At 48.6% G+C, this 23,407-nt stretch overlaps 1 protein-coding gene and 1 pseudogene across 1 annotated transcript; both read right to left on the bottom strand.

Moving 5' to 3' along the window:
- Positions 1–9,405: 9,405 nt before the first annotated feature.
- On the bottom strand, positions 9,406–11,483 carry LOC101416644 (Golgi-associated RAB2 interactor protein 6-like). Its single transcript, XM_058275398.2, is given in 4 exon segments — positions 9,406–10,678; positions 10,681–10,806; positions 10,809–11,162; positions 11,165–11,483. Coding segments are annotated over 4 exon segments (1,356 nt in total). The 5' UTR covers positions 11,235–11,483; the 3' UTR covers positions 9,406–9,872.
- Positions 11,484–14,072: 2,589 nt separating this feature from the next.
- LOC101415784 (cyclic AMP-dependent transcription factor ATF-3-like) lies at positions 14,073–23,042 on the bottom strand (annotated as a pseudogene).
- Between the last annotated feature and the right edge of the window lie 365 nt (positions 23,043–23,407).

Raw genomic sequence — 23,407 nt, 5'->3', positions numbered from 1 at the left:
CTTTGTAACACTTACAAATACCTGAAAATACCTTATTCACCCATTTCTTAACTTATTACCCACTGTGGAATGAAATTTCCATGAGAACAGGGACTTTGTCTTGCTAATTCCTATAGCCTGGCGCTGAAAGAGTGCCTGTTACCTAGCAGCACTCAGTATTTGCTAAATTAAATAATCAAAAGATAAAAAGAATTCACTAGATTTTCAAATTCTATCACATTTATCTTAAAGTGTTCATGTCTAAATGGTACATAGGCTAACAGACATTAAACAATTCCCTTGATATTGATAATTTGATGAATATATATAGTCAAGCCAAATGACTCATGATTTATGTTATCTAGCTTGACTTTCTGTAATTAATCATATCCCTGAAGAGTGGCTAAGTCTCCACTTCACCTAGTAGCTCAGTTTGAAGGAGAAATCAGATAAGGGCACAAGTATAAGTAACTATTTCAAACCAACAGCTACCATGATCATTATTAACAGAAAAAAAAACAATAAATGCAACTCTTTCCATTTTTGCAAATTGATCTGGAAGTTCTAACCAATGCAACATGTTAAGAAAAAGAAAAAGAAAATAGAAAAATTATACATTGCAGATGATATGACTACCCAGAAAACCCAAGATTAAAAAAAAAAAGACTAATGGGCTTTGATAAGGTAGAGAGTTGCAAAATAAGCACACAAAAAGGGATAGATTTCTTACAGAGCAATGATAGTCACTTAGAAAATATAAAGGAAAAAAATACCTAATAAATGTTTTTGGTGTCAATATACCACCTACAGTTTTTCTTTTTCTGGTGTTCAACATGGCGTCAATTTAAAACTGCAGAATATTGCTATGGATTTTGTAGCAGTTTGATATTATTTATGAATTCCAAAAATAGATATTGGATTATGTTTGTTAATTGGTCAGTTCCTCTAAGTATATTAGATTGTATTGGATTCAGAGGTTTCACTCTTATTTGATTAAATTATGATTAAGGCATTGATTGGGCCACATCAGTAGAAAACTACATAGTAGAGGAGTTAGTTGGAATTTTTAACTGCTGGAGCCCCAGGAAGTAAATACACAGAGAAGCAGATACATGAGGAAAGAAAGAAGGCTTCATTAGAAACAGCAGAAGTCCCAGGAAGAGAAACAAGCCATTTGCCTGGTAATTTACAGCCAGTCTTGTGGAGAGAGCAGAGCAGTTGAGCCTGGAGAGAAATGAGCCCCAGGAGAGAGACGAGACTTATGCCAGCCTCCAGCTGATAATGGGAGAAGCTGAGACCATGAAACCTTAAGAAGAAGACGAAGGCTGGGTGCTTGCAGACATCAGTCATTTTGCTCCAACATGTGGCAACAGACTATGGTGAGGGAAGCAAATTATGCTTTATGGTGTGGTAGCTGTAAGCTTCTTCCCCAAATAAAAACCCTTTATAAAAGCCAACAGATTTCTGGTATTTTGCATCAGCACCCCCTTGGCTGACTAATACAGAATTTAATTTAATATTGTGTTTATCTAGTGAAAACTAACTTTTCACTTGTTCATGTTGCTGAGATTTATGCATCTCCTCTATCTATAGTTCTGTACTAAAAACTATAGAGAAAACAAAGGGGAAAAGAAGAGAAGACATGCTCCTGCTCTTTTTTTTTTTAAGATTTTTAAAAAGATTTCTTTCTTTCCTTCTCCCCTCCCCCCCATTGTCTGCTCCTGTCTCCATTCACTGTGTGGCCCAACCATGCCACCCCACATGCTCTGTTATGATATGATCTTGCCATTTCCCTACTAAGAGGGGGAGTCTAATTTCTCTTCCTTTAAATCTGGGTTGGCCTGATGACTTGTGATAGAAGTCACACTGGGTGACCCTGGAGGCTTGGTGAGAAGCAGCTTCCACTTGGTTATCTTGGGATGCTTGCCCCGAGGTCAGTCTATACCATCATGTTGGAGAAACCTCGTCTAGACATTAATGTAGGCGATCCCAGCTGAACCCTGCCTTCCAGCCATTCCCCTGGCTGGCACCGGACAGGGCAATAAAGCTAACTCATATCCCCCAGACCAGCCCAAGCCGCAGTAAAGTATTACTGATCAACCTCACTTGGCTTATGAGGAACAGAAGGACCCAGCTGAGCCCTGCCCAAATTCCTAGCATAGAAGAATTTAAGAGATAAAAGAAAATGGTTGTTTTAGGTCACCAAGTTTTGAGATAGTTTGTTTTAAAGCAAATGATACTGGAATATGGTAGTCGGAGGGGTTTAAGAAAATAATCTCCCTTACCTCATATAGTAATGAAAAACCCTTAAAATGTATAAACAAGATTCCAGAGTCCTGTGAACTTTTGAAGATAATTTGGAAGCCAATCTTTACTTTTTCACATCATTAAAAAACTACCTTCTGGTGTCATGTCCCACGCTGGGGGGAAGGCATTGCATGCTGAGTTTGGCTTCGAGACTGGCCACATTTGAGTAACATGAAGGCTGTCAGGAGGAAATTCCCAGGCACAGTGCTGCTCTAGGCCTTGTTCTTATTTCAGGCATATGGGCTCACAAGCATAGTCATTAGTATCAGGGGCTCACTGTTGGACCCTCATTCCTTCCCGGTCTTTGCCACTGCACCTGGGGGACTGCCGCTGCTCTCCTAGGAACCACGACAGAGCACCCCCGGCCAGGAACCCAGTACCCCCCCAGCTGTAGTTTTTAATTGTTGCCACTATGAGTATATCCAATCATTACCATGCACCCTGGACATATGCCCTGTAGCTCCCTGTCAGCCATATATCACCTGTCAATAGTATCCTATACCAGTATTCCTCCGCTGCCATTGTTGAACCACTCTGTGATCCAGAACTTTCTGAAAATTGAAGCCCAATATAATGTCAGGATCCCTTACTAGCAAAATGGCATATAGCGATGGGTCTAAATGTTAGGTATAGAATACTTGTTGACTTGGAAAAATTCTACATACATGAGCCTCCCTGGCACCGAGGGATCACTATCAACTACCAACTGATAATGCAACTGAAAAATGACCTTGAATTGAAGGTTCGATGCGGATCAGCAGAATATCCCTGTCTACATATAATAACATGACTTTAAAATGCTGTTTGACCTAATGTAAGGGGGAAAAGGAAAGGAGAAATGAGTTTATATGGCTACGAGTCTCTAAAAAAGAGTCTGGAGGCTGTCAGAAGGATTGCCCTTATGCACAACTGAGCAGAGTCTAAGAGACAGATAAAGTAGATACAATCCCCAGGTATTGCTTCCTTGGAGGGCTAAAGAGACCCACGGGTTCTATGGTCATGGCAGAAGGGGTTCACTGCCATGTCAGATGGCCCTTCTTTGGAGCTGGTGTTTCTGCGTGATGAAACTGGACTCAGATGCGATCTCTTTTCATAAGACTTTCATGCTACTTTACTGGAATTGTAGTTGGTGTTGGGGTTTAAAATATAATTAGGGGATTTGAATCTCTGGACTGACAATATGATAGCCAGGCCCTGAGCCTCAACAGACCCCAGCTCCTACAATCGGATTTATTGGACTCACCTCACTCAGCTAAGATGGAGTTGAAGAAGGACAACCACCACACCATGGAGCCTAGAGAGCCTACAACTGAAAGCAGGAGGATTGCATCCAGTATCCATGTGGAATCTGAGCCTCCTCTTGACATAGAGGTGCAACGGACACAACCAATCCAAGGTCCACAGAGAAAAGGTGGCATTGGAGTGGGAAAAGTGGACATGGTGGCTGATGGGTATGGGGAATGGCAGGAAGAGATGAGATGTGGAGGTGCCTTTGGGACTTGGAGTTGCCCTGGACGGTGCTTCAGGGGCAATCACCGGACATGGTAAATCCACTCAGGGCTCACTGGATGGAATGGGGGAGAGTATGGGCTATGATGTGGACCATTGACCATGAGGTACAGAGATGTACCAAATGCAATGGATGTGTCATGATGATGGGAGTGAATGTTGCTGGGGGAGGGGGAGTGGTGGGGTCAGGGTGGTGGGGTTGAATGGGACCTCATATTTTTTTTAATGTAATATTTTTACAAAATCAATTTTAAAAAATTTGAAAAAAAAACAAAAACAAAACTACCTTCTATAAGTCACCATATTATATTTTTTAAAGTATATTTTATCAATTTAGAGAAAGAGAAAAGTACTATATTTCAACAGAATGATTAAAATGAAAGAGATGAACAATATCAAATAGTGGTAAGGATATGGAACAAACCTCTCATACTTTGCTGGTGGGAGTTTAAAATGGCACAACCACTTCGGAAAAGAGCTATCTGCTAAAGCTGAGCATATGCATATGCTCCATTCCATTCCAAATATATGTCCCCCATCCCAAATTTCTGTACATTTCACTAAGAGATCTGTATAAAAATGTTCAAAGCAGAAATATTCTTAATAGTTCCAAACTTGCAATAACCCAAATATCCATCAACGGTAGAATGAATTAAAAAATTGTCATATAGTCACAAAATGGGATGCGGTATAGTAATGAGGACAAATGAACTATGGCCACAAAATCAAGGACAAATCTCATAAGTATGTTGAGTGAAAAAAAACAGGCTCAAAAGAATACATGCCTTGTGATTCCATTTACATAAAGTTGAAAAGGAGGCAAAATTCATCTGAGGTGTTAGAAGACAAGATAGGAGTTAATCCCATGAGGTCCCTTCTAGCCGTGGTCCCGGTTACGTGGTGCTGCTCGCTTCATGAAGTGTCATCGCGTGGTGTACTTATGCTAGCCTCATTTTTCTCTAAGCATGTTACAATTCAAGATAAAACATCAAAAACAGGAAGAAGGATCTGATCTTGGAAAAAGGACAGATCTCTAAACAGCTTACAATATTTTCCTTATCCTTCTCATTTTTCCTTGAAGTTGTGTAAACTGCATTATGATAGGATTCTGGGGCTCCTGAACTACAGACGGGGACTGGAGAAATGTCAGTGGGAAAAGACAGCAGTGGTGACATGGCCAGCATCAGCTGAAGCTGTGGGGAGCAGCCAGCTCTCCAAGGAAGGTGCTTCTCAGGTGCCTCTTTCTGGCCACGCTCATCGTCCTTGCCCCAACAGCATGATGTGCATGTGTGCGCATGTCTAGAATGATGATTCCAAGCATTTGCAGATCGTGGCACACTTAGAAAATGGCATTGGAATGGTCAAGGGGTACCAGGTGGGTCTCCTGGCAGCCAGAGTCAACTGGTCTCAACCTCCAGCCAGGCCCAGGCTGAGGGGCGTCCATACCTAGAGCCCCTCGACACAATGTGGAGGTCCTGCTTAGAGAGTGTGTGGGAGGAAACCAGCAAAGGGGAAGAGTCTGGGCCTCCTTGTGCTTTTATTCCTGCAAAACCCAGCTCTGCATGTCCCTCAACTCCTGGATTACAAGTCCCGTCTACAGTCATGAAGCTCATGGGGTCCAGGGGAGATATGCAGCATTCCAGATCTCTCCTCTACCTCCCCAGATGCCTGGCTGTGCCCACATAGCTTCTACACAGTGCCCCGAAAGCCCCCACCACACACTTCCATTTACATGACCATTGAAAGTGTGTGAAACCGTCATGGCCCCTGACTTCCTTTCTTGACCATAGTGGGTGCTCAACAACTGTTTCCCGAATGACTTCCAGGCCACAGAGGTCCCTGACACTAACGCCAAGCCCACCCCCATTCTTGGCAGGCATTCACCCTCCCCTTGGAAAGGAGCCTGCGGCCTCCCGGGGGACCTTTCTTGTGGCCACCCCACATTCTCCCCACCAGGGGCTGGAGCCATGGAGCCTGCACCCCTTACCCCCAACTGCTCACACCTCTGGCTGCTCTCAGCTGCAGCGACAGCTCCCTTGAGGGACTGGGCTGACTGCCAGTGAGTCAGCAGGAGGCTAATTGTGGTGTGACAAAGGGAAAAGGCAACTGTGACTCAGCCTCAGGCTGGCTCCTCTTTCAATTGCCAACCTGCAGTAACAGCGTGTGGCCACAAGGGGCTCTCCCGGGCGCGGTGGAGAAGTGGACCTGGGGGCGCATGGCAGATAGATGGGCAAAGGAGCATTCAAGCGGTCTCTCCTCTCAGAGATCTCCAGGTGCAGAAACCCCCAGTACCCCATGGTTGCCTTACCCTGGTGTTTTACCCGTTAGCAGTCTTCAAGCTGCTGTTTTTTACCTAACACGTTTCTTCTTGCTTCCCCGTGAGCCTCTCCTCTTGATTACAGACAAGCCTTCCAAAATAAGGGAAAAACACCTCCACTTTCCTTAGTTCCCCTCCTTTAGTACTCGGCCTAAACCTTGAGCTCCCTGTCTTCCAGGATGTGGGAAAGAGTATTGTCCTGTTTCATCTGCAAGTCTCCTGGCCTGCCCCGCTCATGCTGCCCTGCCCCCCGCCCAGGTTCAGGTTGAGCTTCTCTTCCTGGAGGACTCCTTGCCCTTTACGTCTCCACTCTGCAGCCAGAGAGCTCCCCCCATCCGGCGCTGGCCTTCAGTGTTCCCAAAGTCCCAGCCTTTCGCACAGCACCTCAGATGCCCCAAGATCCAGCCACATGATTCTCAGCCTCGTGGCCTTCCTTTCCTTTTGTTCTCTGACCAGCTCTACTGAAACACTTGTAACTGTCCTAAACAAGCCGTGATGTTTCAAGCCTTTGTGCTGTGGCCTGGGACCCTCTCCCCATCCCTGCCCCAGTACCTCCTTCAAACTACCCCCTCCCCAAACTTCCTTCACCTGGAAAAGCCCTATTCATCCTTCAAAACTGTCCTTCTGGGAAGCATTTCCTGACCCACTATCCTTTTCCATGCCACTCCTCTGAGCCATTCCTGTTCCTGAGCATGCCCCTCTCATTGCATCCAGGAGTTGTAATGAGTCTGCACACGCCTGTCCTATCTCTGCCACCAGCTCCGGCCCCTGTGGCCCCAGGGCAGGCATGCAGGAAGTGCTTCCTGAGTGAAAGGTGTTGAACTGGAGTTGCTCCCTCTTGGGTTTCTTGGCCCAGAGGCTCCTGCTGAAGGCTTGCCCACCAGTCCATTTCTCCCATGCCTGTGCCTTGGCGCCATTGCTCCTGCTTCATCATCTGGTGAAGTTCTCTTCCCCGGAAGAGTACAAGGGGGTGAGCTGGGCAGGAGCACTGACTCCAGTACCAGCAAATTCTGCACCATCACCTCTTAACCTTGGCTAAGTCTTTTCAAAGCTCTCCACTCCATTTGCTACTCTTCAAAATGGAGAGCTGTGGGTATCAGAAGAGAGCACATACATTAAAAAATGACATAAACTGTCAAGAGCTATGCAGATGTTTTTTATTGCAGTTTTTTCTTCCAGACTACATTTTACTTATACTTGTCTCTGTGGAAATCTTATGATCAAAGGAATGTGATGTGGTCTTTTGTAATTACCCCACCTCGAGTCAAGGGAAAAACTGGTTGAGAGTAAACCATTAATTCTGTCTCCCAGCAGGCCCCCATCTTCTCCCAAGCCCTGGGTTAATGATTCTAAGATTGTTTTCCTCCCAGGGACGATTCGCATCTTATCTTTGGCATGTTCCCTCTTCATTAATAGCTTGTCTCACTCTGATAATTCTCCATCTTAGGAGCAGGTCTCAGGCCCTCTTCTCAACAGTGCCCCCTCCCCATGCCCACAATGCCTTCCACCAACAGGAGAGCATCACCCAAACTCCCTTGAATTAGTCTGAAGCTTTACCCAAAGTGGCTTTAGGCATTAACTGTGAATGTCAAGCAACAAGCATGCTGGACAAGATCCTACCTCAGAATCTTCTCCCTGACATGGGCCATAAGGAATTGATGGAACCACAAAAGAAAGTTCCTGAAGCTTTGGTGTGTAGAAACCATTCTGAGCTTGGCTTTCAAAAGTTTAATTAGTGGCTGGGGGAGGGCTGGGCTCTGTCAGGAGTGGTCCCTGGTGGGGAACAAGGCCCTGGAAATCCAGGTGGGAAGTCTCTGTATAACCGCAGTGAGCTCACACCCGGGGGGGGGGGGAAGCTCCTTAGATAAAGTAGCTAAGGACTTTGCGCTCACTCAAGTTCAAAAACCAAGAGCAGTGGCTCACTGCCAGGAGTTCCCTCAGCTCCCCAGCTCCTCTCCATCCCGTCAACATTAATAGCTGGTGTTTTGGCATTCATCTCTGTAGATTTCTGGATCATGGTGTGAGAACACAGATGTCTGGTTCCTATGGTGCCCCCTGTCTCCTTAGTTTGCTTTGCCTCCCCCCTTGCCTCAGTCAGGGCTTTGCATAAAGCGATGGGCTGGTGCCTCCCTGCTCGACAAGATCCCACTGTGGCACAAGCAAGATAATTTCTGTGAGCCTCAGTGTCCTCACCTATGAAATGAGGAGGTTGTAATAAAAAATGGTAAATGTTATTTACCATTTTTCAAAAACGTCAATTTTTGTCATGTATCCCTTGTACGTACAGTCACTAGTGCATACATAATGGTGAAAACATAGATGCATACATAATGGTGAAACATAGGGAAAGACTATGTCTGAGATAATAGGACCTTGCTTAAGAAATGTCACAGGTCAACCCTCTTGAGGTCCTTGTCTGCCCTCCTCCTTGGCCCCATCTCCCACCTTCCATCCTAGAGCGAACCACTGTCCTGAATTTTGTGTTTACCATTCCATCATTTTGACCTGTGGTTCTGCTAAACATGTGTCTTCTGTGAATGTACAAGCAACAAGCATGCTGGACAAGATTTTTTAACTGTTCCATAAGTGAAAAAAAAATTTTTTTAAGGAAATACCAGGGTTGAAACCAGTACCTTGTACATGGGAAACAGCTGCTCAGCTACTTGAGCTACATCTGCTCCCCACAAGTGAAATTATATCATTCAGAATGATATTTTTCTTAAAATATTTCTTTATTTCTACTCCCGTCCCTATGCAGGGGACACCCCTGTGTGGCATGGTGCTCCTTGCACAGCAGCACAGCACATGGGCCAGCTCATCACGTGGGCCAGGAGGTCCTGGATTCGACCCTGGACCTCCTATATGGTAGGTGAACAGTCTATCAGTTGAGCCACATCCACTTCCCTGACTTGCTGTTTTTTAACAGGAGTGGAATTGTCTGATAGCAACAAATGCTGCTGACCAGCCCCTTCCCGGAATATCCGAGGAAGTCTGAGTGCTGGTGTTGCTTTGCTGTGGACCTTCAGAAGGAACAAAAGTTTGTAACAAGGAGAGGGAGACAGAGGTGGAGCTTCACAGGCCCCAGCCTGACTTTCATCCGTAGCCTTGAGAAGCCAGTACCAGAAACGGGCTGACAATCTGGAGAGCTCCCAAGTGCACCATGTGGTTCTGCTGAACCCGGGCGAAGTGGGGCTCCTGGGCACTGCTGCAGCACAGGCAACATCACAGCCCACTGTGAGGTCACTCCCGGGCGCAGGGTGTGGACAATCAATCACACAGCACACAATGGGCCATTCTGACTTTGTATGGTTCTTTATTTAGATGGCTCTCTATTTAAACTGCACTAAGGAAAGGTGGCATAGGCTCTCAGGGGCTACTCCCCGGAGCCCCAGTCTTTACAGCTTCTGGCTCCTGGTTAATGGGCTTCAAAGGTCACCAATTCCACCGTGTCCAACATCCGGGCACCAATAATCGCCTCCTGGTCACACTCTGTGGTCTGCAGGATGGCCTCCCTGCTGCTCCTCTCCACCCTCTTAGACACGATGTCCACATCTCTGGGGCTGCGCTGGGCTGCTGACTTGGTACTAAGGCTGGCTTTGAGGTTCCTCAGGAAAAAGCTGGTGCTGCTGAGCCGCTTGCTCGTGGAGCTCGAGCTGACCGTGGACAGGCTCCTCCCCGACTGTCAGACAGACGTCAGGGACACCCTCGCGAAGGGCTTGCGGCTGAGGCCCTTGTGCGCGGAGCCTCGCCTGCTGCTCCCTCAGCGGCCGCGGCCTTTTCCTTTTGCTCCTCTCTTGGGGATCTGCGGCTGGTTAAGGACCCGCCCGAGGATTGTTCGCTGACCTTGTGGGACCCTGACTTGCGACGGGACAGTCCCCTGTCCTGTGGCGGCGCGAGCTCTGCCCGCTGGGAGCGCGGTCCTTGCCCCGCAGTTCCCGCCTCTCCCTCCTCTCCTTCCGGGCCTCCCGCTTGGTCCGCTCTTGGGGTCCTCGGGCGGCCCCGCCGAGTCCTGAGCGGTCTCTGCACCAGGCTGCTTGACCGCTGCTGCGCCGGGAACGCCACGCTCCGGCTGCTCCCTGGAGAGAGGGGTGGAGCCCTCGGTGCTGACAGTGCGCTCCGTGGTCTGGCTGGCAGCGCCCGCCACGGCCACCTTGATGTTCTTCGAGGGCACGGTGGCGACACCCGCGACCGCCAGGCTGCTTTTGCTGTGCCGTGGGCCCTTGGTGGCCGCTCGGGCCACGGCTCTGCTGTGCTCGGTGTCTGCCCCGCTCACGGCACCTGCCACGGCGCCCTTGGCCACTGTCACCGCGATGGTCCCAGCTGCAGCCCCTTTGGCAGGAGATGTGGGTTTGGCGGTGTCGGGCGTGGTCGTAGGTTTGTGGGGGGCATATTTGATCCCTTCCCCGCCCCCAGGATAAGCGGAAGAGGAGGCCCCAGACACCTGCGAGACTATGTGGAGGCTTCTGATGCTCCCCTGGTCATGGTCCCCCTTGCCCTGGCAGTCGGCCGCAGCTGGGCCCGTCCCGGCCTCTTCCTCCAACCCAGGCATGCATAGCGTGTCCCCAGAGGAATGGCGTGGGTGCTGCTGTTAGTGTCCACTGGCAGGTGCAGGAGATACATGAGCTTTTCCTGGTAGGTAAAGAGGTCTTCCTTGGCATGGAGGGGAGGACACAGCTGCAGGTTGCAAGACCGGCAAAATTCAGCCGCAGCTGCTGTTTCTCCAGCTCGTGAACAGAGATCCTAACAAACTTCACGGTCAGGAACCTGGTGAGCTCCAAGGTCTTGGTAGCCTTGTGGCCTCTTCCTTTGATGGCCTGGCCCTGTACAACGTGGTCCTCACAGCAGGTGGCCGGGCTGGCAAGCAGCATGACATCAGGGAGCGGGAGGGTGGGGCTGGTGCAGGCGATGTGCAGGGTCACCATCCCCACACGGTTGTACTCATCAGCCACCTCCCCCCTTCTGGAGATCTGGATAGAGTCGCTTTCAAGGATGGGCGCGTACTTGAAGTTGTCATACTCTCCCTTGTACAGCTGGCACAGCAGCTTCCCATGGTGGTGTTGAACATGCCCATGGCAGAGCTGATCTGTGCCTTGCAATAGGGGGAGAGGCAGTCGCTGCCCATGGCCAGCTGGGGTTGCGACGATGCCAGCGCTGGCAAGGCGGGTCGCTGGGTCTTCCCTGCTCAGCTGGCAGATGAGGGACCAGCAGCGCTGGGTCACCGAGGTGGCTCCCCAGCCGGTCAGCACTGCTCCACTCCACAAGCCCCCGTATGCCTCAGAGCCTCCCAAAGGGGAGGGTATCGGCCAACGGGGGGCATGCCTGGGGAGTCTGGACCCCAGACCAAATCTCTTCCAAGTTGTAGAGATGTCGGTTGAGCTAATGACAGGCCTTCAACAGTCCTGGCAAGAGGAGTAACCACTCTCAGCCCACACCCCCTGGGCAGCTGTATTTTGTCCTCTGCTGCCCTTTGTGAGCTGTCAGCATCACAAACCCCTTTGTCCTCCTCCCCCAGCTGCCCCCTCAGGGCAGGGCCACCATCCTCCCCAATCTGCCCCCCCCAAGACATCCCATTGCCTCCACAGGGGGCAGGCTCACCCTGCTGGGGATACCTGCCCTTGGTGCCAAAACAAAAGGGGAATATTTCGTGTGGGTGCTTTTTTTCCTCCCAAATTAAAAAGATTCAGCAACTAAAGAAAGGCTGTAGGAATGCATGATGAAGGGACACATTTGAACCATTTGAGCTCATGATTTAATTTTATTGAAGATCCTAGAGTTGGAAGTCTTGGCCCCTAGCCCGTCCTTCCATAAAATCTCAATGATGACCTCTAAGAAAAATAACATTGAAAGTTGCTTCTCCCAGGCACCACTATTTAGGGTCTTCACTATCGTAAGAATTCATTGGGTTTGATGATATCATCACTGCCCCCACTTTACAGGTAAAGAAACTGAGGTGGTATCACTTACCCAGAGTCACAGAACTAACAGGGGGTGCAGGCAGTATGTGAATTCCGGGCTAGTGGCTCTAAAGCCTGTGCTCTAAACCTCTGTAGTGCTTGGCCTTGCAAAGAAGACTTGGGCCATCCGAATGTTCTCAAACTGGACTGATTGTGAACTGTCTTCAAGAAAACCAACTCGATGTTTTATGGGGGTTCATATAATGAATTCTCTCCCTGTGTGTCTCAGGACCCAGGACAATCCCTTCAGACAGCCTCTCTCCTCAGTGGCTGGGCTGAATTGGGATTAAATTTTCCAGGTGACCACCTCTGTTCCTCCCTTCTATTATGCTTGTACAAAGAGCCTGTGTGTGTGGCACTAGTTAGTTTTGTACAACCCCCAGTTTTCAGTGGAACCGGGGGACACTTGTCAAATGACCCCCTCCCCGCAGCAGAGGTGTGGGAGCCATTTACATCTGTGGGGGCATGTGCTAGTACAAGTCCAGCTAGTCCCTCCCACAACCACAGAATAAATGATTTCAAGTTACTTGAAAGTTCTGAGGAGGACCCCCTATTCCCAAATCTTGCTTCTTTCAGTTTGTTATACCTAAAATCCCACCTGAGAGATTCATTCCTTGAGGGTAAACACTATCAAAATACACATACCTGTTCATCAGCAGGTGAGTAGATAACAAGATGGGTAACCATCCAAACAATGGAATATCATTCAACCATGAAAAGGAGTGAAGTATCGATATGTAGGACAACGTGGATGAACCTAGAAGCCAACGTGCTAAGTGAAAGAAGACAGTCACAGAAGACCTCATATTTTATGATTCCATCTATAGGAAATATGCAGAATAGGCAAATCCATACAGACAGGAGGCCAGTGGTTGCCAGGGGCTACAGGAAGTGTGGAATAGGGAGTGACTGCTGACAGGTGTGGGGATCTCATTTGGGGACATGAAAATATTCTGGAAGCAGAACATTTGCCCAACATTGTGAGTGTATTTAATGCACTGAATGGACCTTTAAAATGATTTAAAAGGTAACTTTAATGTTAAGTGTATTTACTTAGCACACAAAATATGCACACCTACTTGGAAATACTATGGTTAAAAAACATCTTCAAAAAAATACAATTTACCAAAATGATGAGGGTGGGGGGTGGGGAGTGGTTCATATGGGAACCTCTTTTGTTTTTTAATGTAAAGTTCTTTGTGATCTATTAACTTTAAAAAAAAGTGTTAAAAAAAAAAACAAGTCTCAAGCCAGCCACTCACCCCCCACTTCCTCATCTGTAAGATGGGGATAGTAATGCAGGTCATGAGGAGTAGATGAGATAATGCCTGTGGGTACTTGCATAGTTCCTGACTGGTAAGAGTTAGCTGCTTTAGCATTACTCAACACTCCTTTTAACCACTGGGAATTCATTCCTGAGACTAGTTTCTGAAAAGAGAAAATAGGGCAGCTTCTGGGGATAGAGCCACCAGGAGAACACAGAAGGCTGCTCAATGGGTGAACTTGGCCTGCTCTGAGGTTTGACCTCAGGCACACCTTGACTGGAAATGCCTGTTCAGTCCACAGAAAACAGTGCTTGGAGAACCCAAACCAGAGGACATGTGACCAGGAGAAGAGAACACTTGGTATGTGTTTGGGTTTCCAAACCCTTGAAGAATAATAAGGATAAAGGTAGAAAACATTTAGCATGTTACTTCTGGATGGAAGGAAAGGATTCCATTCCAGAACCTGTCCTGGGCCAGAACCCTTCAAAACTCTTTATTCTGAAGTATATGTCAGGAAAGGTGGCAGGATGAGGGCAGGAGAGGGGAGAGAGAATGGAGTTTCCACTTGTGCATTGAGAAGTCACCCCCCCAGCGGGGACTGCACAATGAAAAGACATGTCAGACTGGATGCTTGACCCCCAAAACCCCATCGAAGTTCATTCTCTTGAAATCCCCATGCTCCCTGTTACTTTAAATGTGAACCAAGAAAATCAAATAGTAAATACATTATTTATCCTTTTTTATTTTATTAAAGTATCGAAACATAATATGCTTGATAGAAAACAGAACTGTTTTATTGCATTTTAAAAAGAATTTACACTAACCATACACAGTGCATTTTTCGGGTCAAAATATTCTTGCCACATTGCCCTCCCCTGCCCCCCACTTCCTCATCCACTGGTGCCCATGGCAGCTTAAAAATTGTGTTGTTTCATAAAGGCCAATTGGCGGCACCTGAACCCACAGCCAGAGGGCAAGTTATTCAAGGGAGGTTTTCCCCTCCACCAAGACAAGGGTAATAGACTGTCTGAAAGCAGTGGTGAATGGTACCAATGCCACGTGGCCTCTACAGATTAGGAAGTATCCCTGAAGGGTAATTAAAGCAGCAAAATTAGGACACCTATGCCACAGGTGATTCAGTTTAAAGTGACCATACGCAAGTTCGAATGGGCTCAGCGCCCACTGGTCAGGAGGATTCCAACATTCCGGGAAGCCTGTATCTGTGAAGAACGGCGCTGGCAGCAGAGTGGCCCATTTTGACTTCTGACCAGTGAGCGTCATCTATAGGCACAGGCAAAGAGCAAGGGAGCCTGGTTTGATTCCAGACCGGAAGAATCATATGCACTGGAAATTCCAGAAAAGTCAGCAGAACATGTCTTTGAATTATCACACGCTTCCTGTCTAAAATATCTTTCTCCCTGACCCCTAATTCTCTTTTGCTATTTGAAATACATATTTACAATAATGAGACACACAGTTGGTCACAATAACCACTTTAAATCAGACAAATAATACTTTCAGAGGAGTTCTGTGGTAGAACATCAGGTGTCAATAGCTGTGGTGGAATAGGTGCACACTTTAGGTGTTCCTACAGTCAGAGAAACTGATAGCCGAGATATTTAGCAATTCAGGTTTTATAGCAAAACCCCATTCTAACACTTCACGAAAGACCCATGGGATATACTCGGCACTGTGCTGCAGGGTTTCTCATTGAGAAACTGAGCACTTAGGGGCCATAGCCTGAGGAACAGAATTCAAGATCAACTAGCCTAGCTAACAGCAACCCAAAGAACAAAGGAGGACACTTTGAGGCTATTTGAACACCCCAAATTAGAGTGGGGTGGGGAGCAGGGAAGGACTAGATCTCAACAAGCAACAGATTTGAAAGAACAGAAACCAGCACAACACTTAGGTTTACAATATCTTGGTTCCAATATTTATTATATTGACTGGTTAAAGATATTAGAATAAATAAGCAATATTTTCTCTTACAGAAAATTGCAATGATAATACTGAATAGGTTAAAAAGTCTGAGGATTTCACAGAAACATCAGAGTTTAAACAGACAATGGCCAGAGTCCTTGGGACCACGGCATTTTCTCACGGCTGCAAATGCTCTGGGTCAGACTTTTAAAAAATGATCTAAATGGCATAAATGGGGCCACTAGTACCCAATAATGCTAACGCCTTGACACCACCAGGCATCAAGTGTGTCTCTCCACTGACTGTGGTTTTACCCACAAGGAAAGGAAAATGGAATTCCCTGGCCCTTCGGCCTAGAAATAACTCCTGACCTAAGTCACGAAGCAGAGAGTCGAACCCCTTGGAAGGTGGACTTTTCTTACTGCTTTCTTTTGTCATATAGCTGAGTTTGCAACAGAGGATCTGCAGTCATGCCCCCAGAGTTGGCATTAACACCTGGGTGCCAAGGGAAACGGCCTTCTGTCTGCACGAAGCCCCTGCCATCCCCCAGTGCTGACAAGCCCTTCTCTCCATTTGACCATGGTGTAGGCTGCTGCACCTGATGACAGCTCCCCAGACTCTCAGAAACCAGGTCTGAGAACAGTCCTAGAAATGTCACGCCAGTGTTGCATGAAGCAAACATCAAAAGAGCACAATGCCTAGTTTTGAAATGAAGGCCTTGTAAGACGCACGTCCGGTAACTAACAGCACATTTGCTAGAAAGCCAGTGCAAGACTCTACTAAAGCTATTCTCACTCCATTTCCCCTGGAGTGGTGGTGGCAGCAGCGATGAAGGAAGTGGCCCCTCCCACCCAAGGTACAGCACTTCTGTGTGAACCCTAGCAGTGGGAGTCCTGGGCAAAGGCAGGCAGGACCCTAACGGGGACAGTGGAGCATCTAGGCATGGCCAATGTGGTAAGGGCTGAACCTGGAGTTGAGCCAAAAGACTCACTGGTCCAGGTCCCAAGCCCACTCTGGGGCAGAGCGGAAAGGCCCAGCTGAGTCACCGCGGGCTCTCCCTCCTCAGGCGTCTCTGCTGCTGGGATCGTGGACATGAACAGGAAGTCAGATCTCCAATGGCTTCAAGGTGTTGGGTGTAAAAGAATGCAACGAGGACTCTCCAGGTGCCCCCAGACCACAGCTTCTTAGCTCTGCAATGCTCCTTCTTTTAGCTGTTGGATAAAGAGGTTTCTCTCATCTTCCGGAGTCCACCCATTCTGAGCCCGGATGATACACGTGAGCATGTATTCAAGAGCTGCTTCTCATTCTTGAGCTCCTCAATCTGGGCTTTTGGTTCAGTGTTCACACTCTCCAGCTTCCCTGACTCCTGGGGGACACATACAGGGGTGTCAGAAAGGGAGCCAAAGGCCAGCGAGGAGGGGATGGCCTGAGGGAGCACCTGGGACACCTCAGGCTGGTCAAGCTGGGAGAGGTTTGGCTCCCTGATACAATGCCCCACACAGCTCGGAAAACGGCTCCAGGTTTGGGATGACACAGGCCCTAGAAAAGCCTTTGAACTTGGGGCTGCTTCAGAGTGGCCCTTGAGTTTCCACCACAAGGAGGCTGTGACCCTTGAGTGTTCAGAGAGCTCCGCCTCCAGCTCATAGCCCACGTGCAGGTCTTCTGGACCTGTGAGGCCAGGGGACTGGGGAGAAACCCAGACTCGAGGTCCTTATCCTTTGTGGGTCACTGCCTGGTGGCTGCCTCCCAGTCCCCCCCTCCTGCCTGCAGATGCTGGTCTCCTGGTGCACCCCTCTTCAGGAAGGGAAGCGGGCTGGACTTAGCCTGGAGCTCAGGCTATTGCGTGAGCTGGAAGAAGGGCTGAGAAGCCAAGAACTAGACAGCAGCTTGAAAAAAGCACAACCACTGCTTGTGGATTAAGGAAATAACTTGTTTGAAGAGATTAATCAAAGGCTTTTCATTGAGAGCCAAACGAGAGCTGGCAGCTTCATTTTCCTGGGAAAATGGATGAGTGAAGCCTCTGTAACTGGGCTGACATACCCTGCAGCCTGGAAGCTGCTGGACATGTTCAGACTGGCTGAGGCTGCTGGGAATCTGGGCATCAGACACCCTGTGGTTTTTAATGCCCACACCTGCCATTTATACATCCAGAGTTGCATTCATTGTGCCAATGGATTTAGCACCTCTTCATTCTGCAAATGCATTTCTACTTCCAACTACTAGGTCCTTCTTAGGAAATGTTCAGGTAGGGTCTGGAGTTGGATATTGTTTATGAATTCCAAAAAATAGATATTGGATTATGTTTCTGAACTGGTCTTTTCCTCTGGACACATTAAATCTTATTGGATTCAGAGGTTTCACTTTTACTTGATTAAATAATAACTAAGGCTTTGCTTGGTCCACATCAGTAGGACCAAGGGGGTGGGGACTCACAGAACAAACCATGCAGCAGAGAAGGGAGGTTGGAGTTTTGATCCTGGAGCCTGGGAAGTAAATACCTAGAGCAGCAGATATGGGAGGAAGGAGAGAAGGCTCAGTTGGACACAGCAAAGGCCCCGGGAAGAGAAGAGCCATTTGCCTGATACTCTACACTGGCCTTGTGGAGGGAGCAGAGGAACTGAGCCTGGAGAGGAACGAGTCCTGGGAAGAGAGGAACCCAGGAAGCCTGAACAAAGGCAGATGTTGGTAGCCTACTTGCTCCACCATGGGGCAACAGCTTTTAGCCCAAATAAATGCTCTTTATACAAGCAAACAGATTCCTGGTGTTTTGCATCAGCACCCCTTTGGCTGACTAATACAGGGGCACTTTAACTCCCTTTCTGCTGGGGCCACGAGGGTGGGGTAGGTGGGGAGGGGAGGCATGAGCGAGCTGGAGGGGCTGGAAGGCACTCACTTTCTACAGGCGCCCCGTCTTCTCCTTCTTCTTGTTTCAGCACTTGGCCACGACAATCTTATTCCATTCCCATTGCCTCTTTTTCCTTTCATCTTCTTCAGGGGCTACGTACACAATCCAAAAGTCACACGCTTAATGGAAGGCAAAGAATGCCAGCCATCAGCTGCCACGTCAAACCCACTACATTTTACTACCACAGAAACTGGCAAATAGGGCATCCCTAGTGATAAGGGACCTGGAGGCAGGGCGGGTAGCTCTAGATTTTGGGTGAAACCCTTCTGCACACACATACATGCTGGAGAATGAATAATGAAGATATCAAAGAACTGTTTGTTGAGATTACGTTGGCGGGAGTGTAAGTGGAACAAGTGGTTGGACTCTCGCCTCCCACATAGAAGGGTTCAGTTCCAGGTGCCTCCTAAAGAAGACAAGCCTGTGATGAGCAGGCAGACGAGGGAACCATTGGGCCAGCAGGGGGCGTAGGAGGGGAATAAAAATAATAATTTAAAAATTCTTTTAAAAAGTTATATTGGAGATACTAGGCAATCAAAATTTATTTTATTCCAAAAATGCTTTTGGATGTTGAAATGAGTTTGATAATTCAAGCTGATGACTATGGGTACTAACCGTGATCAAGAGCAGGAAACAATGTGTGTGTGAACATGTCCTTGCCCCAGAACCAGGAATGTCCTCCGGAGCATCCCCTAGCCGGCCTCCGCCTGCCTCTTGCTTGGCTGAGGTTTCTGCTGTGAGCCAAGGACAACCCCGTTTGCCGCTCTCCTCCCCTGGCATGTCACGGCACCTTCTCCTTCAATTCTGGTGAAGCCCAAGCAGCTCCTGAGGACCAGAAACCCAAGCCCATCCCCAACCCAGGGCCTGGGTGCCCCTGGGCTGGTGAAGTCCACCACCCATTGTCTCATCTAACAATACAGAGTGATCCCCTCCCCCATGCCCCACCTGAGGATTCCTGGAGGTCCTCAGAGAACAGAGCCCTGTCCTGCTGTAGGATCTGGTCCTCCATGGAAGTGCATCAGGTCCTGAACTCCCCTGAGGCTAATGGGGACTCAGATACCACCATCACCTCCGGAAGGACTGTTTTGCTTCTCTTTTGAATTAGACAGTGACACTGTCTTTGCCTGGATGGAGGTGGAAGCCTTGCAGTTTAGAGAAACAAGGTCCTGGGGAAATACGGTGAGAGGATTCTACCTTTGACATCTTGGATCCAGACCCATACAAGGCATATGTCTGGAACTGAGACTCAGCTGGCCTTGAATCTCAGCCTCAGTACTTGTTAGGCACCGAGGCAAGTTCCCAGACACTTCTGAGTCTGTTTCCTCCTCTCTAAAATGGGAATCGATAATGTGACCTACATCGTACGGCTATAGTGAGGATCAAATCCGTTAATATGCTTTGAAGCATGTCTAGCTTATAGTGAGTGCAATATAAGTGTTACTCATTATTATTATTATTAACATAACCATCAAAATCTTCATCCAGAATTCAACTCCAGCATTTCCTTTGCAACCCTACAGGTATTCAAGATAGGAGGAAGGTGGCATAGGGTTTTCTCTCATGAGACAGTGCTTGACCATAGAGCAAATCTCAGAGTCACAGACTGTCAGATTTGGAAAAGGCTTTCTGAAGACCATCGAGTTCAACTTCCTCATTTTACAGCTGAGGAAACTGAGGCACAGAGAAGGCAGTGGTAACGTGCCAGGGATGCCCCAGGAATCACCAGCCCATGGCCATGAGGCAAGCAGGCTACAAAAGCAGGATGTACAGCCAGGCCTTCGGCTCCTCTTCCTGTGTTGTCTCCACGCACCACTCCCCTCAGCCACCTCCCCCTTCAGAGCTAGCCCTTCCATCCTGTCAGCCTCCTAGAGGTGACAGGAATCTGGGAAACTGGCTCGTGTCAGCCACCCTCCCCCTTCAGAGCTAGCCCTTCCATCCTGTCAGCTTCCTAGAGGTGACTGGAATCTGGGAAACTGGCTCGTGTGGCCCAAATGGCTGCCAATGGGTTTCAGGGCTCAGTGTTTTACTTTATTTATTTATTTGTTTTATTTCTCTCCCCTTTCCCGCCCTCCTCACCCCCAGGTGTCTGCTCTCTGTGTCCATTTGCTGTGTGTTCTTCTGTGTCCGCTTACATTCTTGTCAGTGGCATCGGGAATCTGAGTCTCTTTTGGTCGCGTCATCTTGCTGGGTCAGCTCTCCGTGTGTGCAGCGCCACTCCTGGGCAGGCTGCACTTTTTTCGCGCTGGGTGGCTCTCCTTACGGGTGCACTCCTTGTGCATGCCTGCATGGCATGGCACTCCTTGCGCACATCAGCGCTGCGTGTGGGCCAGCTCATCACATGAGTCAGGAGGCCCTGGGTTTGAACCCTGGATCTCCCATATGGTAGGTGGATGCTCTATCCATTGAACCAAATCTGCTTCCCTCAGTGTTTTGCTTTAAAATGAGAATTATGGCAAAAGGTGAGGAGAATATTCAAGTAGGTCAGTGGGAATGTTCGCTTCCCAATAGGAAAAGCCACTTACTAAACTCACTTAAAATCACAAGATCACGGGAGCGGATGTGGCTCAAGAGGTTGAGCTCCCACCTCCCACATGGGAGGCCCCAGGTTTGGTTCCTGCTGCCTCATAGTAAAACAACAAAAAACCGGACAATAAACAAAAAAACCAACTCAGGGAAGCCAATGTGGCTCCGTGGTTGAGTGCCAGCTTCCCACACACCAGGTCCCAGTTTCAATCCCCGGCCCTGGGTAGCTCAAAAAAATATAAATAAAAAATTACAAGGTCACTTCGGTGAACACAGAATCAGAGCCATTGGGTTGGATGGCTTTAAGGAGTGTTTCCATGAAGTGGGCCACCCACTTCTTCCTCTGGAACCCTCCAATTATCCTTCCAAAATGCTTTCCCTCCTTCTATGGGAGCTTTCTATTTCTAATGTGTCCTGTTATCTCAACACATATCATTAGAAAATTGAAATCTGAGTGCCCCGTGGTATGTCGGGCACTGTCCCTCTCTGGACATATTGTAGGGAAGTCTGTCTCCTCCATGATCTCCTCTGAAGTTAGATGGGACACAGCTAATGCCCATAATGATGCCTTATGGATACGGCATCTTTAGGTCACCCCAGCTACCATACATCGAGGGCTAACTACCAGCCAGGTCCTTTGCTAGACTCTTAACAAATATCTCACTTAACTCTCAGGTTGATCCTATGCTGGAGTCATTACTACTGTCCTCTCCCCCCTCCCATAGGATCATAAAGTTGCTTAACCACACTCCTTTAAAACTCAGTTCTTTTTGGCCATTCCACTCCCCATTGTCCAAAATGCACCTGTCTTTGAACCATCTTATATGCATCTTCAAGTTGAAATCATGAAGGAAAGTCCAAGGAAATGACTGAGAGCTCAGCTCTGGCCACCCTTGAGATGACAGCATCACCAGCAGCCACCTCCCTGACTCTGTCACTCGTGGGGGTCTTAGGAAGGTGCCGAGTGGGAAGACTGCAAGCACCAGACATGGAACTGAAGGTGGAGCAGCAACGGCACTGAGGCCGTGGGCATCGCTGCAGGGCGAGCGGGGCTGCTGGGCACCCGGGTCCTGGTAGTGATGAAATCATCACCACGCTCCTGCTGCTTCAGAACCAGGCCCAGAAGGGGTTCTCATCCAGTGCCCTGGTTCGAAGTACACGCTGATGGCCTCCAGCTTTGCATCTTGGGCCCTGATTCTCCTCTGAATTGCACACCCACATACCCAGCTGCGCCCTGAAAGCCCTCCTGAGGGGCTGGACAGATGGAGTAGGATGGCACTCCTGCTCCAGCCCCCACCCAACTCCCTACTGTCCTCCCAAGCTTGGCAGCAAATGGGCTTCATCCTTACTGTTGCTCAGGCCATCAACCTGGCAGTCACCCTTGAGTCCTCCCTTTGCCTACCCTATGCCCAGTCTATCAGTAAATCTGCTTCACCTGCAAGAGCTCCGAATCCACCCCTTCTCAGCACCCCTACTGCTCCCCTCCTGATCCACAGCCCTCTTGTCTCCTGCCTGGATCACTGAGATGTCTCTGTGCACTCCCCACTGTCTATTCTCAACACGCCAGCCAGGGCAACCCATGCAAAATATAAATCAGATCATGCCACCACTTGCTCCAAACTGCTGCAATGGCATCCTGTCTCACTCTTAGTAAAGAGCCGAGTCTTTACACTCTACAAGATCCAGCATGATCAACCCCCACTCACAACCTCAACTCGTACCTGGTTGCCCATCCTACGCTCCCCCCAGCCACCTGCTGCCCTCCATGTACTCCGCCCCTACCCCACCTCAGTGCCTTAGTTTCACTCTTCTGCCAGGCACCCACCTGGCTCCTTCCCTCTCTCTGCTCAGATCAAGGGTCACTGTCAGTGAAGCTTTCCCTGGCCTCCTGCCTCACCTCTACCCCACTCTCCCTGCCCCCTCCCCTGCTTTATTTTTCTCCTGTGCACTGGTCTCTCTTGTCGTGCATTTATTTACCTCATGTATTGTCTGTCTCCTCCCAGTAGAAGGCAAGCTTCCTGAGGGCAGCGATTTAGTTTTATTCACCAGCACCTCCCCCCACCTGGCACGTGGTGGGTGTGCACCTGGTGGGTGTGCAATCGATATGTGCTGAAAGATCGGACCCCGGCCATGGAACCGACCTCAGCCTTCAATACGGACATCTCGAGGGGCCTGTCACTGACAGTGCCCGACTCCAGTGCAGAGGACAGCCGGTGGCAAAGGTGCTTGTTCTGGATGGTGAACCTCAGCTCTTCCTTGACAAAGGGTGCCAGGTTGGCAAAATCCTCTAATACCAGTGACGCAGGAGGGGACAGTCAGGGCACGATGGCAGAGACCAGGCCTGGGTGTTGAAGCACCATTTTGCTGAATGACACATCAAAACCCAAACTGCTTCAGGGGTTCTGAGGCATGGGCTCAGGTCCCCCTGCCACCCCCAGCCACAAAGGGAAGTCCCATCAGCCCCCAGGGCTGGTTTGTTTCCTCATTTCATGCCATCCTCATCTTGAGGGAAACAGGTTCTTAAAACACTCAGCTCAGCCACATGGATAAAATGCCTGATTGAAGTTTATGAGAGTTGGCATTTTAGGCTATGCTGAACTCACAAGGGCTATTAGTTATGGCTGTGTCTAATTCTGTAAGTTAAAGGTATAAACTTTAGAGTCAAACAAACCTAATTCCCAATCCTGGCACTGCTTCATATTAGCAGTATGGCTTTGGGCAAATT

The sequence above is a fragment of the Dasypus novemcinctus genome, chromosome 13, assembly GCF_030445035.2.
Source record: "Dasypus novemcinctus isolate mDasNov1 chromosome 13, mDasNov1.1.hap2, whole genome shotgun sequence".
In the NCBI taxonomy this organism is placed as follows: domain Eukaryota; kingdom Metazoa; phylum Chordata; class Mammalia; order Cingulata; family Dasypodidae; genus Dasypus; species Dasypus novemcinctus.
The sequence above is the reverse complement of the archived record's forward strand: the minus strand, read 5'-3'. Positions and strand labels throughout refer to the sequence as shown.